General features: G+C 47.6%; 1 protein-coding gene across 1 annotated transcript in view; it reads right to left on the bottom strand.

The window, feature by feature from the left end:
- FANK1 (fibronectin type III and ankyrin repeat domains 1) overlaps positions 1–24,010 on the bottom strand; it is a 103,647-nt gene that overhangs the window by 915 nt on the left and 78,722 nt on the right. Inside the window, exons 3-8 of the mRNA XM_047073603.1 lie at positions 18,443–18,567; positions 11,309–11,390; positions 10,213–10,287; positions 8,969–9,034; positions 2,780–2,945; positions 103–246 (exon numbers count right to left, since the gene is read on the bottom strand). Coding sequence (XP_046929559.1) covers positions 103–246; positions 2,780–2,945; positions 8,969–9,034; positions 10,213–10,287; positions 11,309–11,390; positions 18,443–18,567 — 658 coding nt within the window. The remainder of the gene's footprint in view (positions 1–102; positions 247–2,779; positions 2,946–8,968; positions 9,035–10,212; positions 10,288–11,308; positions 11,391–18,442; positions 18,568–24,010) is intronic.

Genomic DNA, 24,010 nt, shown 5'->3' with positions numbered 1-24,010 from the left:
GGCTCGCGCACGGCCGAATTCACCAGAATTGGCTAATTACAGAAGCGGCTCTCCTCCCAATGGCGCACACAAAGCCGGGCTGTTTTCTGAAGGGTGGCATACCATTAGAGGGGTCTTTCCGTCTTTATCCTTCATGTTCACGTCCGCTCCCGCTTCGATCAGCAGAGAGGCTACCCTCTGGTTTCCTGAGACCGCAGACACCCTCATGAGCGGGGTCCATCCCGAGCCCGTGTCCGCAGCGTCTACCTTTATGCCAGAGGAAGAGCTGCCCTGAGTCCAGTCTCTTTTCCCTAAAAGTATTCATCAGAAACTTACAAAGGAATGGTGACTGACCCAACCCCCCCGCCCCGAGCTGGAGAGCTGGTGAGGACTGAGACACGGGGAGGAGCAAGGGGACCGTGCCCACAGACCGCACACTCACATGCAGTGAGGTGCTGTGTTCAGGCACCTGTACAGGGTGCGGGGAGGCCCCGGGACCTCCCACTGGTATCTTCATCTACGTTTCGTTCAAATGGTTGAAAGACGGAATAGAAAAAATGAAGCGCCCCTGGGGCGCCTGGGTGGCTCAGTCGGTGAAGCGTCAGACTTTTTGGCTCAGGTCATGATCTCACCGTGAGTTCGAGTCCCACACGGACCTCTGTGCGGACAGCTCCGAGCCTGGAGCCTGCTTCGGATTCTGTGTCTCCTTCTCTCTCTGCCCCTCCCCCACCCTCTCCCCCCCCCAAAATAAATATTAAAAAAAAAAAGTGTGTGTGTGTGCGCACAGACACGCACAAACACCCCTAACTGTGTTACGGAAGGATTACACAAAGATGTTAGTAAAACACTAGAATGGAATAACATAACCAGAAACTGCCAGTAAGTCCTGGGAACGCTGCAGGTTATTTGTATGGATGAGATTATCCTCTGCAACATCATTAGGATTTGCACCTCTTTGTCATGCAAATAACAAATAACCTTGGAGCAACAGACTCCATTATGTTTAAATAATAAAATAATCGCCTTGTTTTACATCGTGCTTTATGCGGTCTTCCGGTGAACGTTGACCCACGTTTTCTCGTTTGGTTCTGAGGGTTAACTAGGGATAGGTGCTTTTATTGATGCTTTACAAATGATGAAACCAAGTCTCCGAGAAGTCAAACGCCTTTCCCGAGGTCACATGGCTCATTAAATGCAGAGATGGTTCCCCACACAAGTCAGCCGCTGTTGGTATAAAATCATCATATTCCAGAAGGGTGGCCCCAATGCCCTGCTTGGCTCCCAGATCCCTCCTATAGCCAAGTCACCCAAACAATGGGTGACCCCTCTGGCAAAAACACGGAGGCACTCATGTTGACATCATCTACCCGCCCCCCCCCCCCGCCAGCCACGTAGAGATCTTCAGTGGACACATTCATGTAACTCCAGCGCTAAGGAAAGAAAATTTACCCCCAATAAGTGTGCTCGTATCTGAAGCCCAGAAAGTCTATGTTTCCAAAACTACAGTATTTAAAGGATCATGGCGGAGACACGCCCTTCTTTCAGCAAAGGTCAACCTCCATTTTTAACTACAGACTTTTACTGGGACCAAAGCATGAGCAGAGTTCATCATAAACCAAACTAGGAGACTGAGGTTCTCACTACCACACAAGGCGGGTGGGGCCCGGCCCTGCCACCAAGGCCCACAGGCTAATCCTTCTGACCTCTTGTGCAGCTTTCTAAAACAAAGATAACAAGAAACGTAATAAAAAGGAATTACCTTAACGACTGAAGTTTTTCCTTCAAGGGGCCCCTTCCTCAGGCCGCTGAAGGCATCAGCAGGGGCCAGTGAGACCCCACAATTAGGCCTGGGCTTCCCTCAAACACACTTCAGGGACAAGCTAGAACAAACCCGCCCACATCTTCCAAGAGACATGACTTTTCCCAGTTTGGGTTTATTTTCCAGGTCAACGGTTTCAGTTCTCAGTGCTCTCCGCCATCTGGCAATCTCAGTGAGGACAGCATTTTGTTTGCCATTTTCCTTACTTCCGGGCCTTGAAATTTTTATCTAACTTCTTTCCAGTCTTGCGCTAAAGTTCTCAAAGTTATCAGCAATCACCATGATTGAGCTAATCCTTCTTCTTGACCTTCAAACAGCTACAGAAGTCCAAACAATGCCGATCCTATTTGCTAAACCAAATTTGTACTTTCTGATAACATGAAAATACCAGAAGGATACCCACCCACCTGCTTCAAGGTAAAGGCCCTAGGAGCTGAAATGCTCTGTTTGTGACATGATCCCTTTGCTCTCTGGAAGGGTTTTGTGATGAAGAATCTTTAAAGCAACCCAAGAATAAAGAGAGTCTAATTCCAAGGGCAACAAAGAGCCCTATGGCTGTGAGGGTTCTTGACATCCTGTGTCTACGGCACCTAAGAGAGTCTCCGGTACGTGGCAGGTGCTCAGTCAAGTTTTGCTGACAGACCGAGTGAACAGATAATGACCGAATGAACAAAGGAACAACCAAAATGGAAGCATGGTCAGGTCCAGCTCTGGATTCATCAGTTGTTTTGTTTTGTTTTTTCCTACACCAGACAAACCTCCATGACAATCTGAAGCTTCACTATCCTATCAATTCTACGGTGATCTCTTTTCCCAAGGCTTCCGGAACCTTCTCACTGAGAAGTCGGAGAACTTTCTGCAGCATTTCTAAGTTGAACTAATCAAGGGCATCCACCTAAGACTCTGCTTCTCCTCAACCCTGTGGAACAGAGTTTCAAGGTCTTAAGGACATAGGTGTAGTTGACAAGGAAGATCCCGTACCTCACAGCCATCTTTTATCATCCACTCGATCACGTTGCAGTGGCCTCCATCCGCGGCCCAGTGCAGAGCCGTACAGCCTCCTAGGTCTCTGGTCTCCCAAGAAGCACCGTGTCTTCGGAGATATTTCACCACATCCAGGTGTCCCGCATAGCACGCAAGCATCAGACTGCAACATATAGAAGAAGCAGCATTAGCTGTAAGTGCAGTTGCCAAACTCAGGTCCACATCTCACCCTCCACGGCTTAAACCAAGAAATCCTAACGTGAGTAGAAGAGCCCCAAAGGTTATTCATGTGAAATGTTGAAAAAGCCTTCAGACGTTGCACTAAATAAGTTGGACACAAAAGGCATATTTTATGATTCCATTTACATGAAATGCCCAGAACAGGCAAACCCACAGGGATAGAACCAGAACATTAGCTGTTTCCAGGGGCAGGGGGAGAAGAAGTGGGGAGGGACTGCCAAGGAGTAGAGGGCTTCTTTCTGGGCTGATTGACAATATTCTGGAATTATACAGTGGCAGGGGTTGCACAACTTTGTTAATACATTCTTTAAGTGCCAAATTTTAAAGGAGTGTGTGAATTATATTGCAATTACAAAAAAATAAAGTATCACTGTAACCGAGTAAGACATTGGATGTAAAAATATCCACGAGTCCATGAAGATATTCAAAAAAAAATAGAGGGGAGAAAATAACTCCTTTGACAGTATTGAAGATGGCTATTTGGCCAATTCCATACTCTAAATATTGGTATTTAAAGAAAATAATTAAACATTTAGTCTGCCTTTGTAGAATGAAATGTAGACTATCCTCAGTTGATGAGGGAAAGCCCTTTTTCATAGAAGCCTGCCAGCTAATCAACATGGAAGGAATTACAGAATTAGGAAGTCACATTTTTGCAACTCCAAATTAAATAATTGATTTGGGCAAGGACCATCAGTGGATGGCAAAATTATTGGGTAAAAGGTTAAGGGAGCACAGGACACTCACGCCATGCCGAATGATCAGCCCGTCGATAATTTGCTGATTTCAGTGGGAAACCACATTTTTACAAAGAAGAGGTTTAGTCATTACACTTGAACCAAATGAGCAAACCTAGAATCACCAACTGTGGGCCAACATGCCTTCCTGATGGACAGTCACGACACTAGCTCTGAAAGTTAACCTGCACCTCATCAAGCCTTTAAACCTAATTTTAACTTCATTGGCAATAAAGGGACAAATGAACAAGGTGAACGCTGCCCCCACAAGTAGGAGACAACTAGGCAACTCAAGAACAGAGAGCCTTCTATAGGATAACTGGTCTGGTCTCCTCAAAATGTCGTTGCTAGGAGAAAAAGAAAATATTTAAACCAAAAAAAAAACATGGACGGAGGACCAATCTAGAATAAAAGAGATTAAGCAGATAGGACAACCAGATGTCATGTATGAGCCTTAGTTGGATCATGGTCTTGCCCCATAGCCCCCTCCCCAATAAAGCCATGGTGACCTTTCGGAGGGCAAGTGAGGAGACCTGAATAAGTGACGGGAGCATCAGCGATGTCGAGGAATTCGTGTGAAGTGTCTTAGGTTATGCAGGTTGACGGCCTGGTTTTTAGGCAACTGAAACATTGAGGGGTAGAGGGTTATGGTGCCTACCAGCCTTGAAATAGTTAAAAGCTACTAAAAATGTAGACAGAGAAGCAAATACGGCTAAGATTCAACAACTGCCAAACCTAGGTGGTGAGTATATAGAAATTCATTCGTACTGTTCTTGCAACTTCGCTAAATGTTTGGACTTCTCAAAATAAAGAGTTGAGTGGGGGTGAGGGGGAGGAAGGTCTTCCCAAGAGGGCAATTCTACAAAGTCTCTGAGTGGTAAAGACAATGTCCAGCTCTGAGACCCAAGCCTAGGCTGGGCTGGAACCAGACGCCCACACTTCTGTATCCTGATGCAGGCCTTCACTTCTTGGAGACTCCCGGAAGAGAGCCAGCGGGCCCTTGACCTGCCCAAGGCGCGCGGTGCTTGCTGAGTACGTAGACTGCCAATGCTTCGTGCAGCTGTTTCCGGCTCCCTTTAGATGCATCGCTTTCCACAGAGAGTACGTCAACTTACACTTTGGTCAACTGCACCCGAGTAACACGAGCCCATTTTATTCACCTACACCAGCACTACTAACATTTTTTTAACGTTTTATTTTTTGAGAGACAGAGAGAGAGAGAGCACGCATGTGCACATAAGCGGCGGAGGGGCAGTGAGAGGGGGGACAGAGGATCCAAAGCAGGCTCTGCACTGACAGGCTGACGGCAGTGAGCCCCATGTGGGGCGCGAACCCACGGACCACGAGATCATGACCTGAGCTGAGGCCTGACCTCAACCGACTGAGCCACCCAGGCGCCCCTACTGTCATTTTTTAATTAACAATATGACAATACGCTTGTAATTTTTATTACTAGCAGTTCTGCATGTTAGCTTTTTAATTTTTTCTGCTATGAATTGTCGTTTTGTGTAAACTGCTCTTTTCTACTGTGTATCTTTGGGGGGGGGGGTTTGTATGTGGATCTTCTCTGGATTAAAGATGCCAGTCATTTCTCTATAATGTATTTGCAAATCTTTCCCCCGGACTATCCTCAACTTTGTAATTAAGCTTTTTTTAAATGTGTTAGGTGCTTTTAATCTTCTCCTTAGGGACTTATATCTATGATTTTGCCTTTCCCATTGCAAGATCAGATGGATATATATACTGTGTTTTCTATGGTTCTGTTTTTTACATTTAATTCTTTTTTAATTATTTTTTTTAACGTTTATTCATTTTTGAGAGAGAGAGAGAAAGAGACAGAGACAGAGTGCAAGCAGGGGAGGGGCAGAGAGAAGGAGACACAGAATCCAAAGCAGGTTCCAGGCTCTGAGCCGTCAGCACAGAGCCCGATGGGGGGCTCGAATCCACGAACTGTGAGATCATGACCTGAGCCAAAGTCAGACGCTTAACCAACTGAGCCACCCAGGTGCCCTTTACATTTAATTCTTAATTCATCTGGAATTTATTTGGGTGCATGGCTATATAAGGCCAGAATTTAATTTTTCTTCAAATAGCTTTTTCTAACATGTTCCTCATTAGGCTGTGTTGCCCGCCCCCATCATCATAATCTTCTTACATCCATGGGGACCTATTTCTATTTCACACTATAGATCTTTGTTTCCAATTATTTATGCCAGTATCATACTACATTAATTACTATAACTTTATAAGGCATTTTAATAACTGTCCAAAGTCTTTCCACACTTCTCTCCAACAAAGCTAATAGCTGTTGTCGTCCCTTCGTTCTTCCAGGTGAATCACAAAACCATTTTGATGGGCTCCCAAGAATAATTCCTTGTGAGGCTATACTGGGTCAATATATTATTAATCTGGGAAAAACTGAAAATTTTACAGGATTCAGTCCTGCCATTCTAGCTTATGGAATATGTCCCTGTTTTTTTAAACTTTTAGATCTCTCAGTACTTTTTATAGGCTTTGAATACAAATTTCTCACTTTCCTTAGATACTTTTATTCCATTTTGCTTCCCTCATTATATTTATTAACTGGTTATTGCTGTTATTTAAGACGATTTCTTCCTTTATCTTGTAGCTGGCCCCTTTACCGAACCTCCTTATCAAGTCCAAGTATTTGAAAGCTGATTCTCTTGGGGACTGCAAGGAAGGTGCAGGACTCTTACTCCATTTCATATCTCGCCAGACTGATCGGTGTTCCAGAATACCGATCACGAAATAACATACAACGTGTAGTTACCAGATGCCAAAGCACCGTTCCATGCATTTCATATATTGACTTGTTACGGGCTCACAATTCTCGAAGTACTTCTGTTACCCTTATCTTGTAGACGGGGAAATTGAGGTCAGAGAGGTTAAGTAACCTGCTCAACGTCCTACGCCCCGAACATAGAGGAATCTGGATTTGACATCAAGCTCTCTGGCTCTCACCCACTCTCGTGGGCTTCACTACTAATTTTTAAAAGGAATCTGTCAACACTGAGAAGGATACCAGCTGACCGTCTTCCACGATACACAACTTGGTGTGATGGAATCAAAGGACTTACTTCATCAGCAGAGGCAGGTCCTCTCATGTACCAGACACTATGACAGGACTGAAGGCATCCTGCACTTTAAGATTTTTTTTCAACGTTTATTTATTTTCGGGACAGAGAGAGACAGAGCATGAACGGGGGAGGCGCAGAGAGAGAGGGAGACACAGAATCGGAAGCAGGCTCCAGGCTCTGAGCCATCCGCCCAGAGCCTGACGCGGGGCTCGAACTCACGGACCGCGAGATCGTAACCTGGCTGAAGTCGGACGCTCAACCGACTGCGCCACCCAGGCGCCCCAGCATCCTGCACTTTAAACACGAAGAGACTTTAACTACTAAAGGGGCCGAGCTGCACCAAATTTCTGTTTTGTGTCTACACATACACAGGTTTTCACCTTTGGTCTACTAACAGGAAGCATTATATTAAGAAATTTCCTAATCTAGACCTTCTTACCCTCCTGCATGATCCTCGGAGTTGGGATGGAAGAGACATCAATACCTGTGTACACATCAACACGTGAGCAGCTTTCTTTGTATCAGACTTTAGCAGTCAGGTTATCCTCTGTAACTTTCCAACTTCCTCTCTGCTCTGGAAAAGTTCAAAGTCATCGGTACCTAAAATCTGAGCAAGCTTATGGGTAGAACCGTCAAGCCACAGAACCTGTGCTGGAGGTAATCCTTTAATAATTTTCTCATGTCTTCCATGGATATTGGTTGTTGCAGATTTTCTGCGCCTTGGGTTGGTTTTGGTCTTGTAAATTTTCTCAGAAAAGGTATCATCGAAAAGATAATTTCAATGAAATTTTCAACTCTACTACCATAGACACAAGTGCACCATTTTCTTTTTACATGGAGATTTCCTCTATCGCCACTATTATGGGCCCTTCCAAAATTCTATTTATTCTTCTTAAATTTCCAAAAGATCTTCTAACTATGGCTATGTACCATTTCAAAATTCTAATTTTTCTCAGATTTGTAATAAATTGGTCCATTTTCTTGTGTAGCTTTTTTTATGCAGCAGCTTGCGTTTTTTTGCTCTTACGTTATTCAACGATCTATTTTCTTTTTTTTTAACTTTATTTTTTAGAGAGAAAGCACAAGCAGGGGAGGGGCAGAGAGAGAGAGAGAGACAGAGACAGAGAGAGAGAGAGAGAGAGAGACAGAGAGAGAGAGAGAGAGACAGAGAGAGAATCTTAAGCAGGCTCCACACTCAACGCACAGCCCGATGCAGGGCTCAACCTCATGACCCTGGGATCACGACCTGAGCCGAAACCAAGAATCAGACAGACGCTCAAGTGACTGAGCCACCCAGGTGCCCCAAACAATCCTTCAGTTTTCTAATCAACTCCTTTTCTTTCCTCTTTCCTACCTCTCAAGGTCCGTATTTTAAGTTGGTATTATTCTTTTTCAAGCTTCTTGAGTTGAAGGCTTAATTCCAAATTAACCCAAGGGTTACTCAGAAAACTTTTTAAATTTTTAAGGGATTTTTTTAAGCATTCCTTAAAATCCATTACTGTGTGTGTTCATAGCCTGTAGTGGGTTAGGCTTTCTGAGCTTAGGAATTGCTATTTTTCCCTTGTGGCCCACCAAAGGTGACCAGTGTTTTGTAGCCACCCTTAGACACTAGTCTGTAGGGCACACACCTTTGAGCTGCACTCTGATGTGACTCTAAGCTCCTTGAGCAAAGCCTTGCGTTTTCCATGCCGTTCTACCCAACAACTACTGGTTGCTTAGAATTAGTTAATTAAACCTAATTGCTAGAACAGTGATGATTTTTAAGTCCTTGTAGAACATTCTTTTATCTCTTTAAATATAGGTTGCCAAGTTGCACGATCTTTTCGAAAACTTCTCCCACACTGCACCCCGAGCTTTTGCCGCACAAAGTTCTCGGGTCGTATCTTTGACTGAGGGTACATGCATTATAATTTGTGGCCCATAAACACCCTGCTGAACGAAGGAATGAGTATACCAATGAACAAGCCAGCCTTTGTCATCGACATCTTTCAGTTGGGATACAGTCCTGTCGAAAGAAGCTGCATCAAATATTTGGGTTGGATCAAAAACCCGCTGGGCACAAGCCTAGTCACACAAGTCGGGGGACATTTCAGGGCACGTTAGCCACCTACCTGTCCTTGCCACTCCCGTTCTTCAGATTCACATCCGTGCCATTAGAAACGAGGATTTTCACAAGCCTAAAGGAGACAAATTTGAATGTCACTAGATCCGTAGCTTTGATGGGTAGGAACCCAGGATGATGCACTAACCATAAACAGCACTACATTTAAGACCCATCTCCATACTTTCTTCTCTATCTTCAGAGGCCAGCTGGCTTCAAAGGCAGGAGGTTTTTAAACCAGAAAACTACCCCTTCAACACCAAAAAAAAGGGGGAGGGGGAGTCTATCCCTCACATGAATTATTCATTGGAAACAAAGTATATCACATGAAACACATTGTACTATCAAACTAATCCACTGTCACTTTAATGACCCTTTTAAATAGATTTTCGAATGGCAGCATTTGATAAAATATAGGTCTTTTTTTCCAAAATGGGCACTTAAGTAGTTCAATATAAACATGATTGAAAAATAGGCTATTCGTATTTATGCTTCTGCGTGGCATAGAGATAATGGAGTGTGTCAGTGAAAATTATATCTTAGCAACCTATCAGGAAAGTTGGTTTTCCAGAATCAATATCCCTTCCACTCTATTTTTTTCTAACGAAATTCAAATTCCAATAACCAGTTTTCCTGGGACATATAAAATATATTAGAAAATACAATTAAGTGACTACCTCTCTTCCTCACCATAGGATTTATACATTTTTACATGGCCTCCTGCTTGTTGTAGAACTTCGTGATTAAAACAGCTGAGGGGCGCCTGGGTGACTCAGTTGGTTGAGCATCTGACTTCGGCTCAGGTCATGATCTCACGGTTCGTGAGTTCGAGCCCCACATCGGACTCTCTGCTGTCAGCGCAGAGCCTGCTTCGGATCCTCTGTCCCCACCTCTCTCTCTCTCTCCCCCCCTCCGTCTCTCTCTCTCTCTCTCTCTCTCTCTCTCTCTCTCTCTCGCTGCCCCTCCCCCACTCGCTCACACACATGCTCCCTCTCTCAAAAATAAACAAAAAGAAAAGACACATAAAGGCATAAAAAAAAAACACATTAAAAAAAGAAAATAAATAAATAAAAAGTTAAAAAAGGAAAAAAACACAGCTTAGTTTTTGTTCCGCCCTTACATGGCACAGTTTTGGAAAGGGAGAAGAAGTGGGGTTCCTGCATGCTCTGTTCCCTCCCCGCCCATATTCTGACCGGAGCCTTTGGGGAAAGACAAATGTTCAACCACTCAGAGATACGAGAGGAAGAGCCCCACCTGGTATATCCTTTCTGGGCAGCGACCATCAGGGCGGTAAAGCCAAACTTATTGGGAACATCCACCTTAATGTTTCTTGGGAAAAACACGGAGACAAGAGATTAACGTGCTTGGCCTGGCTCCCTGGAGAGTCACCGCTGATGTCTCGCGCAGGGCACAGGTGGCTACAATGATTCATTTTCCCAAAAATTCCAATTTCTTCTGGGCCATTAAGTTTCTGTGGTCTTCAACTGCCCTGCCTAATATTTTAAAAGGATTCAAAGGCACAAGGAGAGAAAAGTGTTGTGATTTCACTTAGACTAAGCAATCCCTTCAACTCAGAACCATGATGCCACCAGATGGAACACTCTATGAGGAGTACCTCCCCCGCCTGTAGCAGGGGACACGGTCTTCGGTTCAGACACTGGTCCACCACGAGCCTACACTGGGGGAGACATGCATCTCCCATCTCACCTAACGGACAAGAAACGCTGCCACTGGAGGAGGAAAGCAGAGCTCTTAAACTCTACCAGTTTAGAAGCCTTGGCTTTTTGTGGGATACCTCTCTTCTCCAACTTAAGAGCCCCACTCGCAAATGACCTGTCTTCTCACACACTCCAAACTATTGATACTCAAAAAGAATCTAAGTTACACTGTCCCCTTTGCATTAGGAGGCAGCCTCAACGTCCCATCGGTAGCCACTGTATTGGCTACCTTTCTTTGAGCGTTTTACCAACCTTTTGAACAAGAAACAGCTGATGTCATGATTCCTTAATTTCATCAGGAATGAGATAAATATGGGCACCTTGGGGGTGAAAGGTGCCTAAACGCTATGGCAGAGAAGCCAGAGTCAGAAATTATTTCTGGGAAAGAACACAGGACACCCAGACTTCTCATTTTCATCTTCAATTTTCATTAGATAATTATAAAATATAGGATTTACACGGGGCATGAAGGTCATCTTTATTAACTATGCTGAACTCACACTAGTCACCGGAGATCAATTTTGGAGCAATGTCGAAGGCATGGAAAATCTGGGGGAAGTAAGTGTGATTTTACGCACTTGCTGGGCATTAAAAATTTAAAAAAAAAAAAATTTAAGGCAGATTTCTCTCACCCTCCTTGAAGTATTCGAACCAGCAAATCTTCATCATTCACACTGACAGCTCGGTGAAAGTGCTCATTACTTATGGGTTCTCCTGAACAAAGAAGATGGAAAGCAGTCATCCAAAATCACAGAGGGAAGATTCATCCTGGCTACCTCCCCCCCGGCCCCCCACCCAGTGGACTGGAGTGGATGCTCACACGTTCACCTCCAAGAAGGCACTTGGCTATTCCGTTAAGTAGATCTTCGGTTTCCTATTGAACTTCTTTTACTGAAAAAGACCTTGTTTCCACAGATTAAGAGCATTTAGATGGTCCTAAGGACCTGGGATAGTCTCGAATTATAAGAGTATTACTTTGTGAGTGTGGTTTTGATATGTGAAAATAATCCTTTCAGATTTCCTAAGACTTAATACACGCCTCTTATGAGCCAGGAAAAGCCCCACTATCGTCACAATATGGTTTTGTTTGCCAAAGAGTCACTAAACTGCTTGAAGAGACAATAAAAATAAATTGCTTCAATATAGGGGCGCCTGGGTGGCTGCGTCGGTTAAGCGTTCGACTCTTGGGTTTAGCTGAGGTCATGATCTCACGATTCGGGAGTTCAAGCCTCACGTCGGACTCTATGCTAACAGGGCGGAGCCTGCTTGGGATTCTCTCTCCCTCTCCCTCTGTCCCTCCCATGTTGGTTGTCTCTCTCTCTCTCTCTCTCTCTCAAAAATAAATTTTAAAAAATAAAACCTTTAAAAAAAATCTGCTTTAAATTGCTTTGATACTTGAAATCCTAAATTTCAGTTCTTCCCAAGAATGTAACATTCAGGTTGGCCCAGTCTCTCCCGAGCTTCCGGGGGCAGGAAGGGCTCATTCACAGAAGGGGACCGCCGTGAGAAAGCCCGATTGTCGGGGAGAGCCTGCCAAGTGGAGAAGAGCGAGGAAGAGGGTTCTGCAAAATACTCAAGGCACAACGGGAAGTGGGGCAGAAGGGAGGGCGTCCCTCTGTGCTGGAGAACAGGAACTCCTCAGAGAGGAGAAAAGGCCTGAAGTTCAGAAATGAGCAGAGTGGGAGGAAAAAGGACCAGGTGAAGGAAGCCCATCTTTCAAGGCATTTGTTCCACGGCTTGACTTGTTTCACATGGACGTCCTAATTGTGTGAACACTTACGCTTAAATGAGACACAAGGGAGGCACTCAGAACAGTACCTGGCACCCGGTTAATATCCAACACGGGTCTGTGGTCGAGCTGGTGGCATTAGGGCGTGGCGGCTGCCCTTATGCGGCACAGCCCCACCATGCTCTTCTGCCCACGCCCAGCCCCCTACACGCACTTAGCACCTGACCCAGATGGGTACCGAGTTGATAATCCCCAGTTCCGGCAGCTCAAAGGTCTCATTCATTCATTCATTCATTCAACAAACGTTCATTAAGTAACTCACACGTCCGGTCTTGACACTGACCAGAGAGAACGAGACAAGCACGTTCCCCTCCCTTTAGTATCCTAAACCCTAAAACACCCACCCCCTACACTGCACCCCAGACTGCTTCCTGGGGCCCACCCACCACCTCACCGCCCTCTCTGCAGAGGCCCCCTGCGCATCGCTGCCCGGTGGGAAGTAAAACTCCCTGCTCCTGCTCCTTATGGTAGAAAAACTCTGTGGGATGTCAGCTCCTGGGCACTGGAGCCACTTTCCTACCGAGGATTTTCCTTGGAGGATTTTTGCTGGGAAACCGGGGACAGAAGAATGTAGGGATCGCTATCAGAGTGACCTTTTAACTGATACCCTTTCTTCTGGTAAAAATAAAGTTAAGCCAAGTTAAAACCGTTTTGAAATAACAATTTTGTCTGCTAGAGCTTGCCAATCTCCTAAAGATTTTTTTTTAGCCACATTGTACTTCCTTTTCATCATTCCGCACATATTTTTAGGCCAAAAGCTTCAAATAAAAGTATCATGATAAACTGTCAAGGGACAGGACCCATCGCTGTCCCCAGGCCTTCCCAGGAAGATCATGGCTAGCCTGGGGGTTCCACCTGGGGGCTAGGGAAGGGAGCAGGGTTTTGTACACCCTCCCCACGCCCCCAGAGGGCATTTGGCAAAGTCTGGAGACGTTTTTTTGTTGTCACATCTGTTGGCTAGAGGCCAGGAATGCCGACAAACATCCTACAGCACACAGGACGAGAATGATCCAGGCCCCAAATGTCAACAGTGCCAATGTTGAGAAACTCTGGGCTAGAGTAATATGGACTTCAAGTGATCTATTAGATGACCCATCCATACGTGAGTAGACAAACCCATGGAAGGTTTCCCTTTCTTCTTCAGATAGGAGGAGAAGAGCAGGAGGGCAACTGTGCGTCTGCTACCCCACCAAATAGCCCCCCTCCTGTGACTCTCAAACTTCAATCCCCACTAAAAATACAACAACAAGCAATTTGCATAGACTCATCCAGAAGGACACAGGAAGCTCATCCTATTCCCACTGACTTTTAGAATATGGCATCCTAACTCAAATCCTACTGAGTGAGCTCTACCTAGGGCTCGACACAAGGCTTCCTAGACTCTTCTTCAGAACACACAATGGAGAGCCAGGAAGGCTGAGCGAGTCGTCCAAGGTCCAGCAGGTAGGAGTGGGCAACATCGGACCTCAAAACGAGTCTTTTCACAAGGCCACGCTCCTTCCTCGGGTGGGAGGTAGCTGACCAAGCCATCGCATGCTTCCAATCGTATTAAACCTTGAATATAAGCAGACTTCTTAAATAAACAACTATGATCCCCCTCACAAAGTGTTCAAGGAAAGGGAATGCCAGAGACTAAAACGCTCCAGAAAAGTGCTAACTTCTTGAGATTTTAAAGAAAGCTCTAAAAGCACTCGCGGTATCCCAGCATATTGGACCGCCTCCAATCGGCATCATCTGTCTGACATGACCTGTACAGCTGTCCCAGTAGGGGGCACCCCCTGGTGCGTCCTACCCACAAAGCCCCGCAGCGTGCAAATATCGGGAAATGGAAGAAGCTCATTTTGGCCTTAGTAGCTTGAGTGCTGCGTGCAGCCAAGACTGGAGTATTTTGAGAGTAGGACATAATTTAAATGAACGTATCGCCTAGTCCGGCTTCTGCAAGAGGTAACCAGTGCCCTCGTAACTTGATCTGAAAACAAAAGGACGTCTCACGGAAGAGAAGGAACGCAGCATAATTGTTCATCATTCCTTGCTGAGTCTCATTCAGCAAAAGGAAGCAAGAACCATCATTCGGGGCATAAAAAACTATCATCTGCAGCGTTAACTCATTAACCCGTCTCAGAAAACTGCCAGGAAGGCAAAGAGGTTCTGAGGGCTCGCACCAGACGTGAATCAACCAAGGAATGGAACAGTCCTGGTTTATGCGAACTTGACAGAGAAACAGAAATGAAAAGGCTCATGTTCGCAGTGCAGAGCATTTCTATCTCCCCCCATAAACGGGAGTCCCTCCCCCCCCAAAAAAAAAGGAAATTCCAGGTGAGCCAAATGTTCCACTCCTCCTACCCTTGAATCCTTTAAGACATTGTGGGCCTGGCCCAAGGGACTGCCATCAGTCAAGTGCAATTGACTATAAAGAAGGCAGGCTTTGCCTCCGTGGGCTTGTTTAGCTAATGTTTACCCCGAGTGTTGCAATGACAAACACACAGACACAGAATGGATACTGCCCTTGGGGAGGATGTCCGGGAATGCTCACCTACGCTGGTTGGAACTCATCAGGCAGGACCACATGAGGGGCCACCCAGGAGGAGAAGGCAGAAAGCCATCGCCCTGTTCTGTAAAAGGGTCATTCGGCCACACATATGCCAGCAGATATCACAACGGGGGAACACCTTTCTTGGTGGAATTTAAGTCTCTATTAGAAGCAGTGAATAAATGATGAGCTCATTGGAGGAGATATTTGCCAATTAGCAAGCAGCAGCTGTTTTTCTCTTTTTAAGGGCCCAACTGATTAAAATTGCATGCCTCATTTAAGCAAGAGTCTCGTGTACTTTACCTGGAATTAAAAAAAAAAAAAAAAAAAAAAAGCCGAGCATCCTTTATTCAAACAAAGTACATGCTTTTGCGACTCATTAAAACACTTTCAAACTAAATGCAAATGATCAGCCCACAGAAGCATTTTTACTGGTTTTGTAGAATATTCGCATTTGTAATTCTTTGTTTAGCATGATCTGCCCTCCTTGAGGGAGTCTGCTGTGGGTGTTATAAATATAATAATAGTACAGCAGCCAGCAGGAAGGCGGTACCTGACCCCCGTCACCCAGGAGAGCCCCCGAGGCCGCGTCTGGGCTGCAGCACCGCGCTGTGACCTGACAGAGAAATGCTCCGCCAGCCCCAGTACCCCGGTCATCACCAGGAACCACATCTCCGTCACACCTGGTCCCTGCAGCAGGTCTTGTCTAATGACCCATGGAAGCCATGGACCGCAGTGACAGATGCCCTGGACTACTGGACCCGCTCTCCGTGGCCGCCTCTCGGGAGCCAGCTTGGCAAGAAGGCGGCACCATCCCCGTCAGCTGAAAGGGACTAAGGTTTCTGCCCTTCCTAAAGAGCTCCCAATGGTACCCAAACACCCCGTCAATTCTGGCCACAAGGCCCAGAAGCCCCTGCCCTGACGCGGTATGACGAAAGACGCCAGTGCCACCCGAGGTTCACCGTGGCGGGTCCTGCGTCCTGTTCACCCTCACCTTGCCGGTTCACGTGGACTCGCCCCAGCCAGGGGGGAGACACGCCCATCTCCCGAGAGACACGAGTGTGAACTGAGACAATTAGTGTTTCTCCTCATCCTAATCCTGCCTCTGGGCCTTTCCACCCACCCATTTGTTGTGGACTTCTACATGCTGGATGGGTAGACAGGACTTCTAAGATTCCAGATGGTACTTTTAATATGCTAGATGGGGGGCACCTGGGTGGCTCAGTCGGTTAAGCGTCCAACTTCAGCTCGGGTCATGATCTCGCGGTCCATGAGTTCGAGCCCCGCGTCGGGCTCTGTGCTGACGGCTCGGAGCCTGGGGCCTGTTTCAGATTCTGTGTCTCCCTCTCTCTCTGCCCCTCCCCTGCTCACGCTCCGTCTTTCTCTGTCTCAAAAATAAATAAAAACATTTAAAAAAAATTCACTACGCGAGATGGGCCTCTACGTGCTAGATGACCGTCCCATCCCAGCCTCCTTTCAGAAGCACACAAGTTGGTGGGAGACAAAGAGGATGAAAAATACATAAAATAAGGTGCAGAGTGTTATCAGAAGCAGTGAGACGAAGCTGTGTGCTGAGGGAGGAGCATGGCAGACGGTGGGGAGCACGAGGAACCACCCAGGCTCTACCTGTGGAGCGGGCTCAGCAGGCAGGAGGGGAAGGGGTGCCGGGAACGGGGGGCTCCAAGGTGGGAACGCTCCAGAGAGAAGGGGCGAAGGCAGTGGGGTGTGGGGGTGGCCTGTGGGCGGCTGGGGAGAGAGGACGGCGGGGAGCGTGCTGGCCCAGCATCCCCTACAGAGACTCTATTCAAACAGCAGGTTCCTTGGCTAACCTTCCTCCCGTCCCTGCTCCTCCCTTCCCCGTGCCTGCCCTCAACACAGCAGAGGCCACGCTCTGCCTCCTTTCTTTCCCCTAAAAGCTCCAGGAGCAACCTGACCCCCATATGAAGAAAATGCTTCCGTGGCCACCACGTTAAGGACGAGCCCTCTTTCCGGACCTGTGTCTCTGTAACTGACCATTTCCCTTCCAAAGTCTCCTCTGAAATTCTGGGCCTTCGCAGTGAGCGGAGCACCTTGGGGGAAGTACAGGACTCACGGCTGTCGCTGAATTCTCAGTTTGCCAAGCTAAGACCCAACTCCCCCAGTGCCTTGTTTGCAAATGAAGATCTTAGAGGCTCACAACCTGAATCATATATATATATATGATATGATATATATATATAATATATACGTACGTGTGTGTGCATGTACACACAAACATGCCAAATGCAATATTCACTAAAACTTTAAAGTAACTTTTACGAGGGGCACCTGGGTGGGTCAGTTAAGCATCTGACTCTTGATTTCAGTTCAGGTCATGATCCCACCAGCCTATGAGTTCAAGCCCCACATCAGGCTCTGTGCTGACAGCATTGAGCCTGCTTGGGGTTCATTCTCTCTCTCTCTCTCTCTCTCTCTCTCTCTCTCTCTCTGCCCCTCCCTGCTCATGCTCTCTCTCTCAAAGTGAATACATTTAAATTACTTTTACTCACAAGAGGAAGATTTTCTTTGTGCAACTCAAAAAAGATGTGTGTTTTCAGCGAGCAGGCCACGAAGAACATTCCTGACCATTTTCATCTTTACCACACACACACATCTTTAAAACGTTTTAAAGTGGCAATCACAGAGGGGCGCCTGGATGGCTCAGTCGGTTAAGCCTCCGACCCTTGACTTCGGCTCAGGTCACGATCTCGTGGTTTGTGAGTTGGGGCCCCGTGGGGGGCTCTGCACTAACAGAGCAGAGCCCGCTTGGGATTCTTTCGCTCCCTCTCACTCTTCCCCTCCCCCACTCGCTCTCTCTCAAAATAAATTTAAAAAATCATTCATTCACTCATTCATTCATAATAAAAAAAAAATCACCGATCACAGAAAATATTCACACCCTCAAACGTGACCTGGGGAAAGGACGTGCTGGTCAGAGGCGGCACAACCCGCCCCACCTGTGGAAGCCACGCTCTTCAGTCTTCCTCACTCACGGCATCGCCGGAAATCAGATGTGTGTGTCAAGACGTAGAACTGAAATTGTCCAAAACGGACAAACCGCTTTGGAGACCTCCTCCGCTGAAGACACCCAAACAGGCAGCCTGTTTCTCAGCCCACACCCCTGCGGCCCTCAGCCCACACCCCTGCAGCCCATTTCCCAAGACAGGGGACCCCACCCTTTGGTACTGAATGTGCACTCACAGGGCGGTGCCGGCCCCAGCACGGTTCTCCCCGTTTGTTAAAGCACAAGCAGACTTCCCTCAACGCAACGGCCAGGCCCGGCCCATAAACAATGTCGTCCCGGTGTTCAGAAGTGGACCCGTGTCTGTTTCCAGGAAGGCCGGGCAACAGGCAGGATCTTTCTACCTCCGCACCGCTTATCGTCTTCGCTGACTTTTAGGTAAATGAGTTCCGCGTGCGTGTACTCACTGGTCGTAGATACCGAGACCACCGGGCTGTACTCATATTCTCCAGAGGGGCTGGTGACCTTCAGCCGAAATCTGTACAGCGTGCGTGGTTCCAGACCCTCCACAACATGCTTTGTCGCATATCCCCTAGAGGAGAGGAGACACGCGTCATGATGATACCAGGTGATCGAATCGGCACGCTCTGAGAGTCCCTAAAAGACCAAGCGGAAGTGCTTTGTGAACGCGGGCTGCGTCTACTACGACCCCATCTTGGTTGTGGTCGGTCTCCGAGGCTAGACCGCGAGGGCCCTGAGGGCAAAGGACAGGTCACGCATCCATCCTTCCCCACCCTGCCCAAATCGTAGAATCAGGAGCAAACACATGATTTTTTTGCTTTAAGCACAACTACTAAGTTTGGGGGCGGTTCGTTACACAGCAAGGGGTAACTGATACACATCAACAAAGAAGAAACGATAAGGAAGACAGTGAAGAAATGATACTAACAGCATTAAGAAAAAAACATTGGAGGGGAGGACCCGGGTGGCTCAGTCGGTGAAGCATCCGACTTCGGCTCAGGTCGTGATCTCGCGGTCCGTGAGTTCGAGCCCCGCGTCAGGCTCTAGGCTGATGGCTCAGAGCCTGGATCCTGCTCCGGATTCTGTGTCTCCCTCTCTCTGCCCCTCCCCTGCTCACGCTCCGTGTTTCTCTCAAAAATAAATAAACGTCAAAAAAAATTGTTTAATAAAAAAATCTGAATTAAGAATCCAAGAAAACAGCAGGGTTGAAAGTCGGTATAAATATATTTGCCATCAAAGTGAAAGCTCTAAAACCAAGGTAAATATTCAGAAAAACCGCATGGTCCAAAGGTCATCGTCGTCACCACCTAAAATGTATCAGGCTGGCACATGGTCTCAAGAGGTAAGTGGATTTTGTCATTAGGTGAGCGTAAAGCCATATCTATAGGTACGTGAATCAGAAAATGAACCCTGGCTTTGTGGCACATGAAAAGACCTTTAGGAGCTCAAATTGAATATAATACCCCAGCTTCGGTGGAATTCGATGTCAAGGGTCAAAGACTCAACATAGTTGAGCCAAAATGAAGCCAAAAGTGCCCCGATAAAACCCAATGTTGCCAAATATCGTAAGGTCGCCCTGAAGCGAGCAGCTCCTTCGTAACCCCTGGAAAGAGAAATTACACAACTGTTCTGAAAGCAGGAGTTACTGAGCACATTAATGGAAGGCTGGAGGCTCTCGCTTCCATCGAGAGGACCCCAAGGAGAGCACCTGACACACACAGGGGCCCAGGGACACCGCTGCCGGTGGCCGTACTCCACAAGGACCGCAGCCCAGCCGCGGGGGGGACTAGCAGAGGCCGCGCAGCAAGCCTGTGGGAGAAGCACAACTTCCCACGGCCCAGGCGCGGTACCTAAACAGACAAAACAATCTAGAGGAAAGCATAACGCACACCCGTATTTTCGTTATCAGTCAATAAGCAAATATTTGACACAGCAGCTCAGCAAACATGGAACGTGAGGAACAAGATCCCAGGGGCGTCTGGGCGGCTCAGTCGGTTAAGCATCTGACTTTTGATTTCGGCTCAGGTCATGATCTCACGGTTTGTGGGTTCAAGCCCTGTGCTGGGCTCTGCACTGAGCTGGAGCCCGCTTGGGATTCCTCTCCCTCTCTTTCTCTGCCCCTCCCCTACTCGTGTTGTCTCTGTCTAGAAAGAAAAGAAAAGAGAAAGGAAAATAAAACAGAAAAGAAAAAAGGAGGAAGGAAGGAAGAGAGGAAGGAAGGAAGGAAGGAAGGAAGGAAGGAAGGAAGGAAGGGAGGGAGAAAGGGAGGGAGGGAGGGAGAGGGGAGGGAGGAAAAGAAAAAAAGGAAAGAAAAAAGAAAAGAAACCAAATACTGGAACACCTAAGGGCTCAGTTGCCAGACTTGCTGTTTCTCTATGCTCCCCCCACCCACCCCAGCTCCAATCCAGCCTCCTGTTGGCGACTCTGAAATTCATTTCTGCAGCCCAATCTCCCCAGCTGCTCCGATGTCTCCACCTCCAGCCCATGTCCCAACTGAGCTCTGCTCCTCCCCGTCTTCCCATCTTTGTTATTTGAGTTGCCCGGGCCCAACGCCTCAGTGCCACCAGCAGAAGACTGGATCACCGTTCCCCAGTATTCGGTGCCCTCCCGAGGGTTCCGTAACCCTGTCCTGCTGAACCCAGACATAGCTATAGGATCTGCTTCGAGCAATGAAGAAGCAGGAGTGAAACGTGTCATTCTGGATGGAAGCTTCCAGAAACAGCATGCCCTGGCCTCTGCCCGCCGCCACAGTGACTGTCAACAGTCAGGCAGAGGTGGCTCCGTCAGCCCAGGCGGATGTGGGAGGAGGACAACGTGGAAGGGAGCCACGGCCGACACAGTGGGGATTTCGTGCGGGGAAATAAACTGTTGTCCAAAGCACAGAGGTTCTGAGGTTTCACGCCGCACAGCTCTCCTGTCCCGGAGGCTCAGACACAGCTTCAGCCCCCTTGAGGCCGCTCCTTCCTTCCCGTGTCGTATCTGAGCCACCAGCAAAGACTTCCAGTCTGTCTTTACAACCATCCTGAGTTCAACCACTTCTCACACTCTGTTCCATCATCCCCCCCACCTCACTTAGGGCAAGAGCACTTCCCTGAAGCCTGTTCCCGCCTCAGCAACCAGGGTGATCGGCGGAAAGCATCTGCCGGGCCGCCCCTCCTCAGATTAATGGTCTCCACTGGCTTTCCCTGTCTCTCGGGGTAAAAGCCACAGCTCTGTCCGGCCCACGGACCCCAGTGACTACCTGCCATCATCTCGCTGACCTCATGCTACGTGGCTCTCCTCACTCCGCTCCTCAGTGTTCCTGGAACATGCGTACCAGGCACAGGCCCATCTCATTTGCTGTTTCCTTTGCCTGGAATGTTCTTTCAGATCCTCGCAAGGCTCCAGACATCCCTCCCTTCTTACCCAGATGTTACCTTCTCAGGGAAGCCTTCTTTACCTCTGCTCCAAACCCCCAACTTCCCCTATGCTTTTTCTCCTTGCACTTATCACCATCTGACCTACCCTCTATTTCCACTTCTGTCTCTTATTTATTGTTTTTCTGAGCATGAGGGAGGAAAGGGTGTCTCTCTGTTCAGTGCGCACCCCCAGCATCCAGAACGACGTCTGGCCCACAGTAGATACTCATTAATACACGCTGACTGACTGAATGAAATGCATGATAACCATGAATGAATGATTCATGAACAAAATGCACAGTTGCCATAGGAATTTAGAGGGGTAGACAATAGGCTAGTAAAGAGTTGTTCAGTCCAGGTTGAGTCTGACTGCGAGGAAGAAAGGGGGGGGCAGGGAGATTGGTCCGATCAGGGAAAATGGCTGACCACGCATGCAGGAGAAGTCAAGGCCTATTCAAAGGACAGTAAACAGATCTCACTGGAAGATTCGTGCTCAGAAACGAGAGACAACCAGAAAGGCAGGTTCGGGCCAGCTGCGAAAGGCATCGTCTGAAGAGCTGGACCTTCATCCTTCCAGAAATGGAGACTCCACGGAAGGGAATTTGAAAAAAGGAAGATTAACAAAGCTAACCTAGCAAGACAGAAGGGAAGGATAAAAGGCCAGAAGAAAGGGCAAGAGGCCAATGCCGTCAGCAAATGTGCTAGATGGTCGTAGGACCTGGAGACGAATGGTCCAGGAGATAGAGCTGGCACCCTCATGGCGGGGAAGTGCCACAGCATCATCAGGGGAAGCAGGGGCGGGTGGGGGGGGGGGGAGCATCTGCAAAGGGAAATCTCACAAAACTGGGTAACTGGCTGTGAGGACAGCCCACATCAAAGAGGACACCAGCATTGGCTGGCCGTGAACGGGAACGGACACTGACAAGTCAAAAAGAAGTTCTCAAATCCATCATTCCAAGGTCAGATATTCGAAACCGCTTTTTCAAAGTCCGGCCTTGCCAGCTTTAAGGACACCGAGAGAAGGTGTAATGGAGCAAAAGAGGTCAAGATTAACACAGTCTAATTCTGCCACCTAGTGTCAAGCTTTGGCATCAGTTCTCCGAGGGAAGGCAAGCATTTCAGAAGGCTCTTGGGGGTGGCGGTTGGAAGGCCTCGCTGTGAGCTCCGCAATGTCAGGACCTCGTCCGGGTGAATCCCGCAGCCAGACAGCACTCAGGTCCCCGGGGGAAACAGACAGCTCCACCTGGAAACCAGGGCGCGTGGCGTCTCGCTGGGGACATTCTCTACCTGGCCACCCCGCAAGGGAGACCAGAGCAAGTAGAGGCATATCCAGTAGGGCCCCACTTGCCCAAGTGCAAGTGTGTGTGTGAGGGAAACGGGGTGGCGGGGAGGGGATGAAGTCTTTTCCCTTCTCCATACAAATCACCTCTAATATCAGAATTCATGCTTTTAGGGGTGCCTGGGTGGCTCAGTCGGTTAAGCGTCCGACTTCAGCTCAGGTCAGGATCTCACGGTTCATGAGTTCGAGCCCCACGTCGGGCTCTGTGCTGACAGTTCAGAGCCTGGAGCCTGCTTCGGATTCTGTGTCTCCCTCTCTCCCTGCCCCTCCCCGACTCGCACTCTGTGTTGCTCTCAAAAATAAACATTAAAAAAAGAATTCATGTTTTTAGATGGAAACTACCTGATAGAGAATAACACACGACCTGACATAATTAAAAGAACATTTTTAAGTAGTCGGGCGAGGAATTATTTTCAGATTAACTGCATTTCAGATAAATGCGTCTGGGGGTTGTTTTCTGGGATTTTTTTTTGGTTGGTTTTTTTGGGGGGTTGTTTTATTTTTGTTTTAGATACAAAGAACTGTTCATTAAATCTCAGGGCTATCATCTGTCAGGGCAGTGGAAGGCTCTGTGAATACCTCGCATGATCATGATGCCGCCTTGAGGAAAGGCTAGCAACATGCTGGAGCCAATCTGTCCCTTCACCAGGCCAGTGCCAGCATCCTGGCTGTGAGGCTGTGCTAAAGTTTCCCATAGCCTTAGCCCCGGGGAAACGGGCCAGAGAGACACAGGATCTTCCTGTGTTACTGCTTACGACCGGATACGAAATCTACAATGACCTCAAAATTCATTTCAGTTCCAAACCCTATTATTATCTCATGTTTGGTATACCTAACATAGTCATTTTGCAAGTGGCAAAGCTGTCAAAGGAATAAGAGTTGAAATGCAGACTAAGAAATAAGGGACTTCCTGATTGCCCCCAAGGGATGTTCATTTACTAACTCGTGCGACAGATATTTAGAGCACCCACTGTGTGTCAGGGCTCCACTGCCTAGGAACTGGGGGACAGGGTGTTAAGCAAGCAGAAATCTTTCCTGCCTCTCATGGAGTTTAAATACTGGTGGGGAGACAAAATGAACATGCAAACTGGACAAAGCCAGCAGAGCCAAATGTCGTAAGACACAAGCAATCAAGTCCTGACAGAGGGGTTGCTTGGGTGGAAGTACCGCCACTTTGGATGACCTTTGGGGAGGGGACACTTGACCTGACGTTTGCGTGGTGTGAAGGAACCAGCCATACGAGAACAGAAGGAAATGCCTTCCAAGAAAAGGTAACG

This window comes from Lynx rufus, unplaced genomic scaffold (genome assembly GCF_022079265.1).
Source record: "Lynx rufus isolate CCGP_SWC_20201006 ecotype Redwood Valley unplaced genomic scaffold, mLynRuf1.p SCAF_11, whole genome shotgun sequence".
Classification (NCBI taxonomy): domain Eukaryota; kingdom Metazoa; phylum Chordata; class Mammalia; order Carnivora; family Felidae; genus Lynx; species Lynx rufus.
Note: the sequence above shows the minus strand (reverse complement) of the source record. Positions and strands in the feature narration are given on the sequence as shown.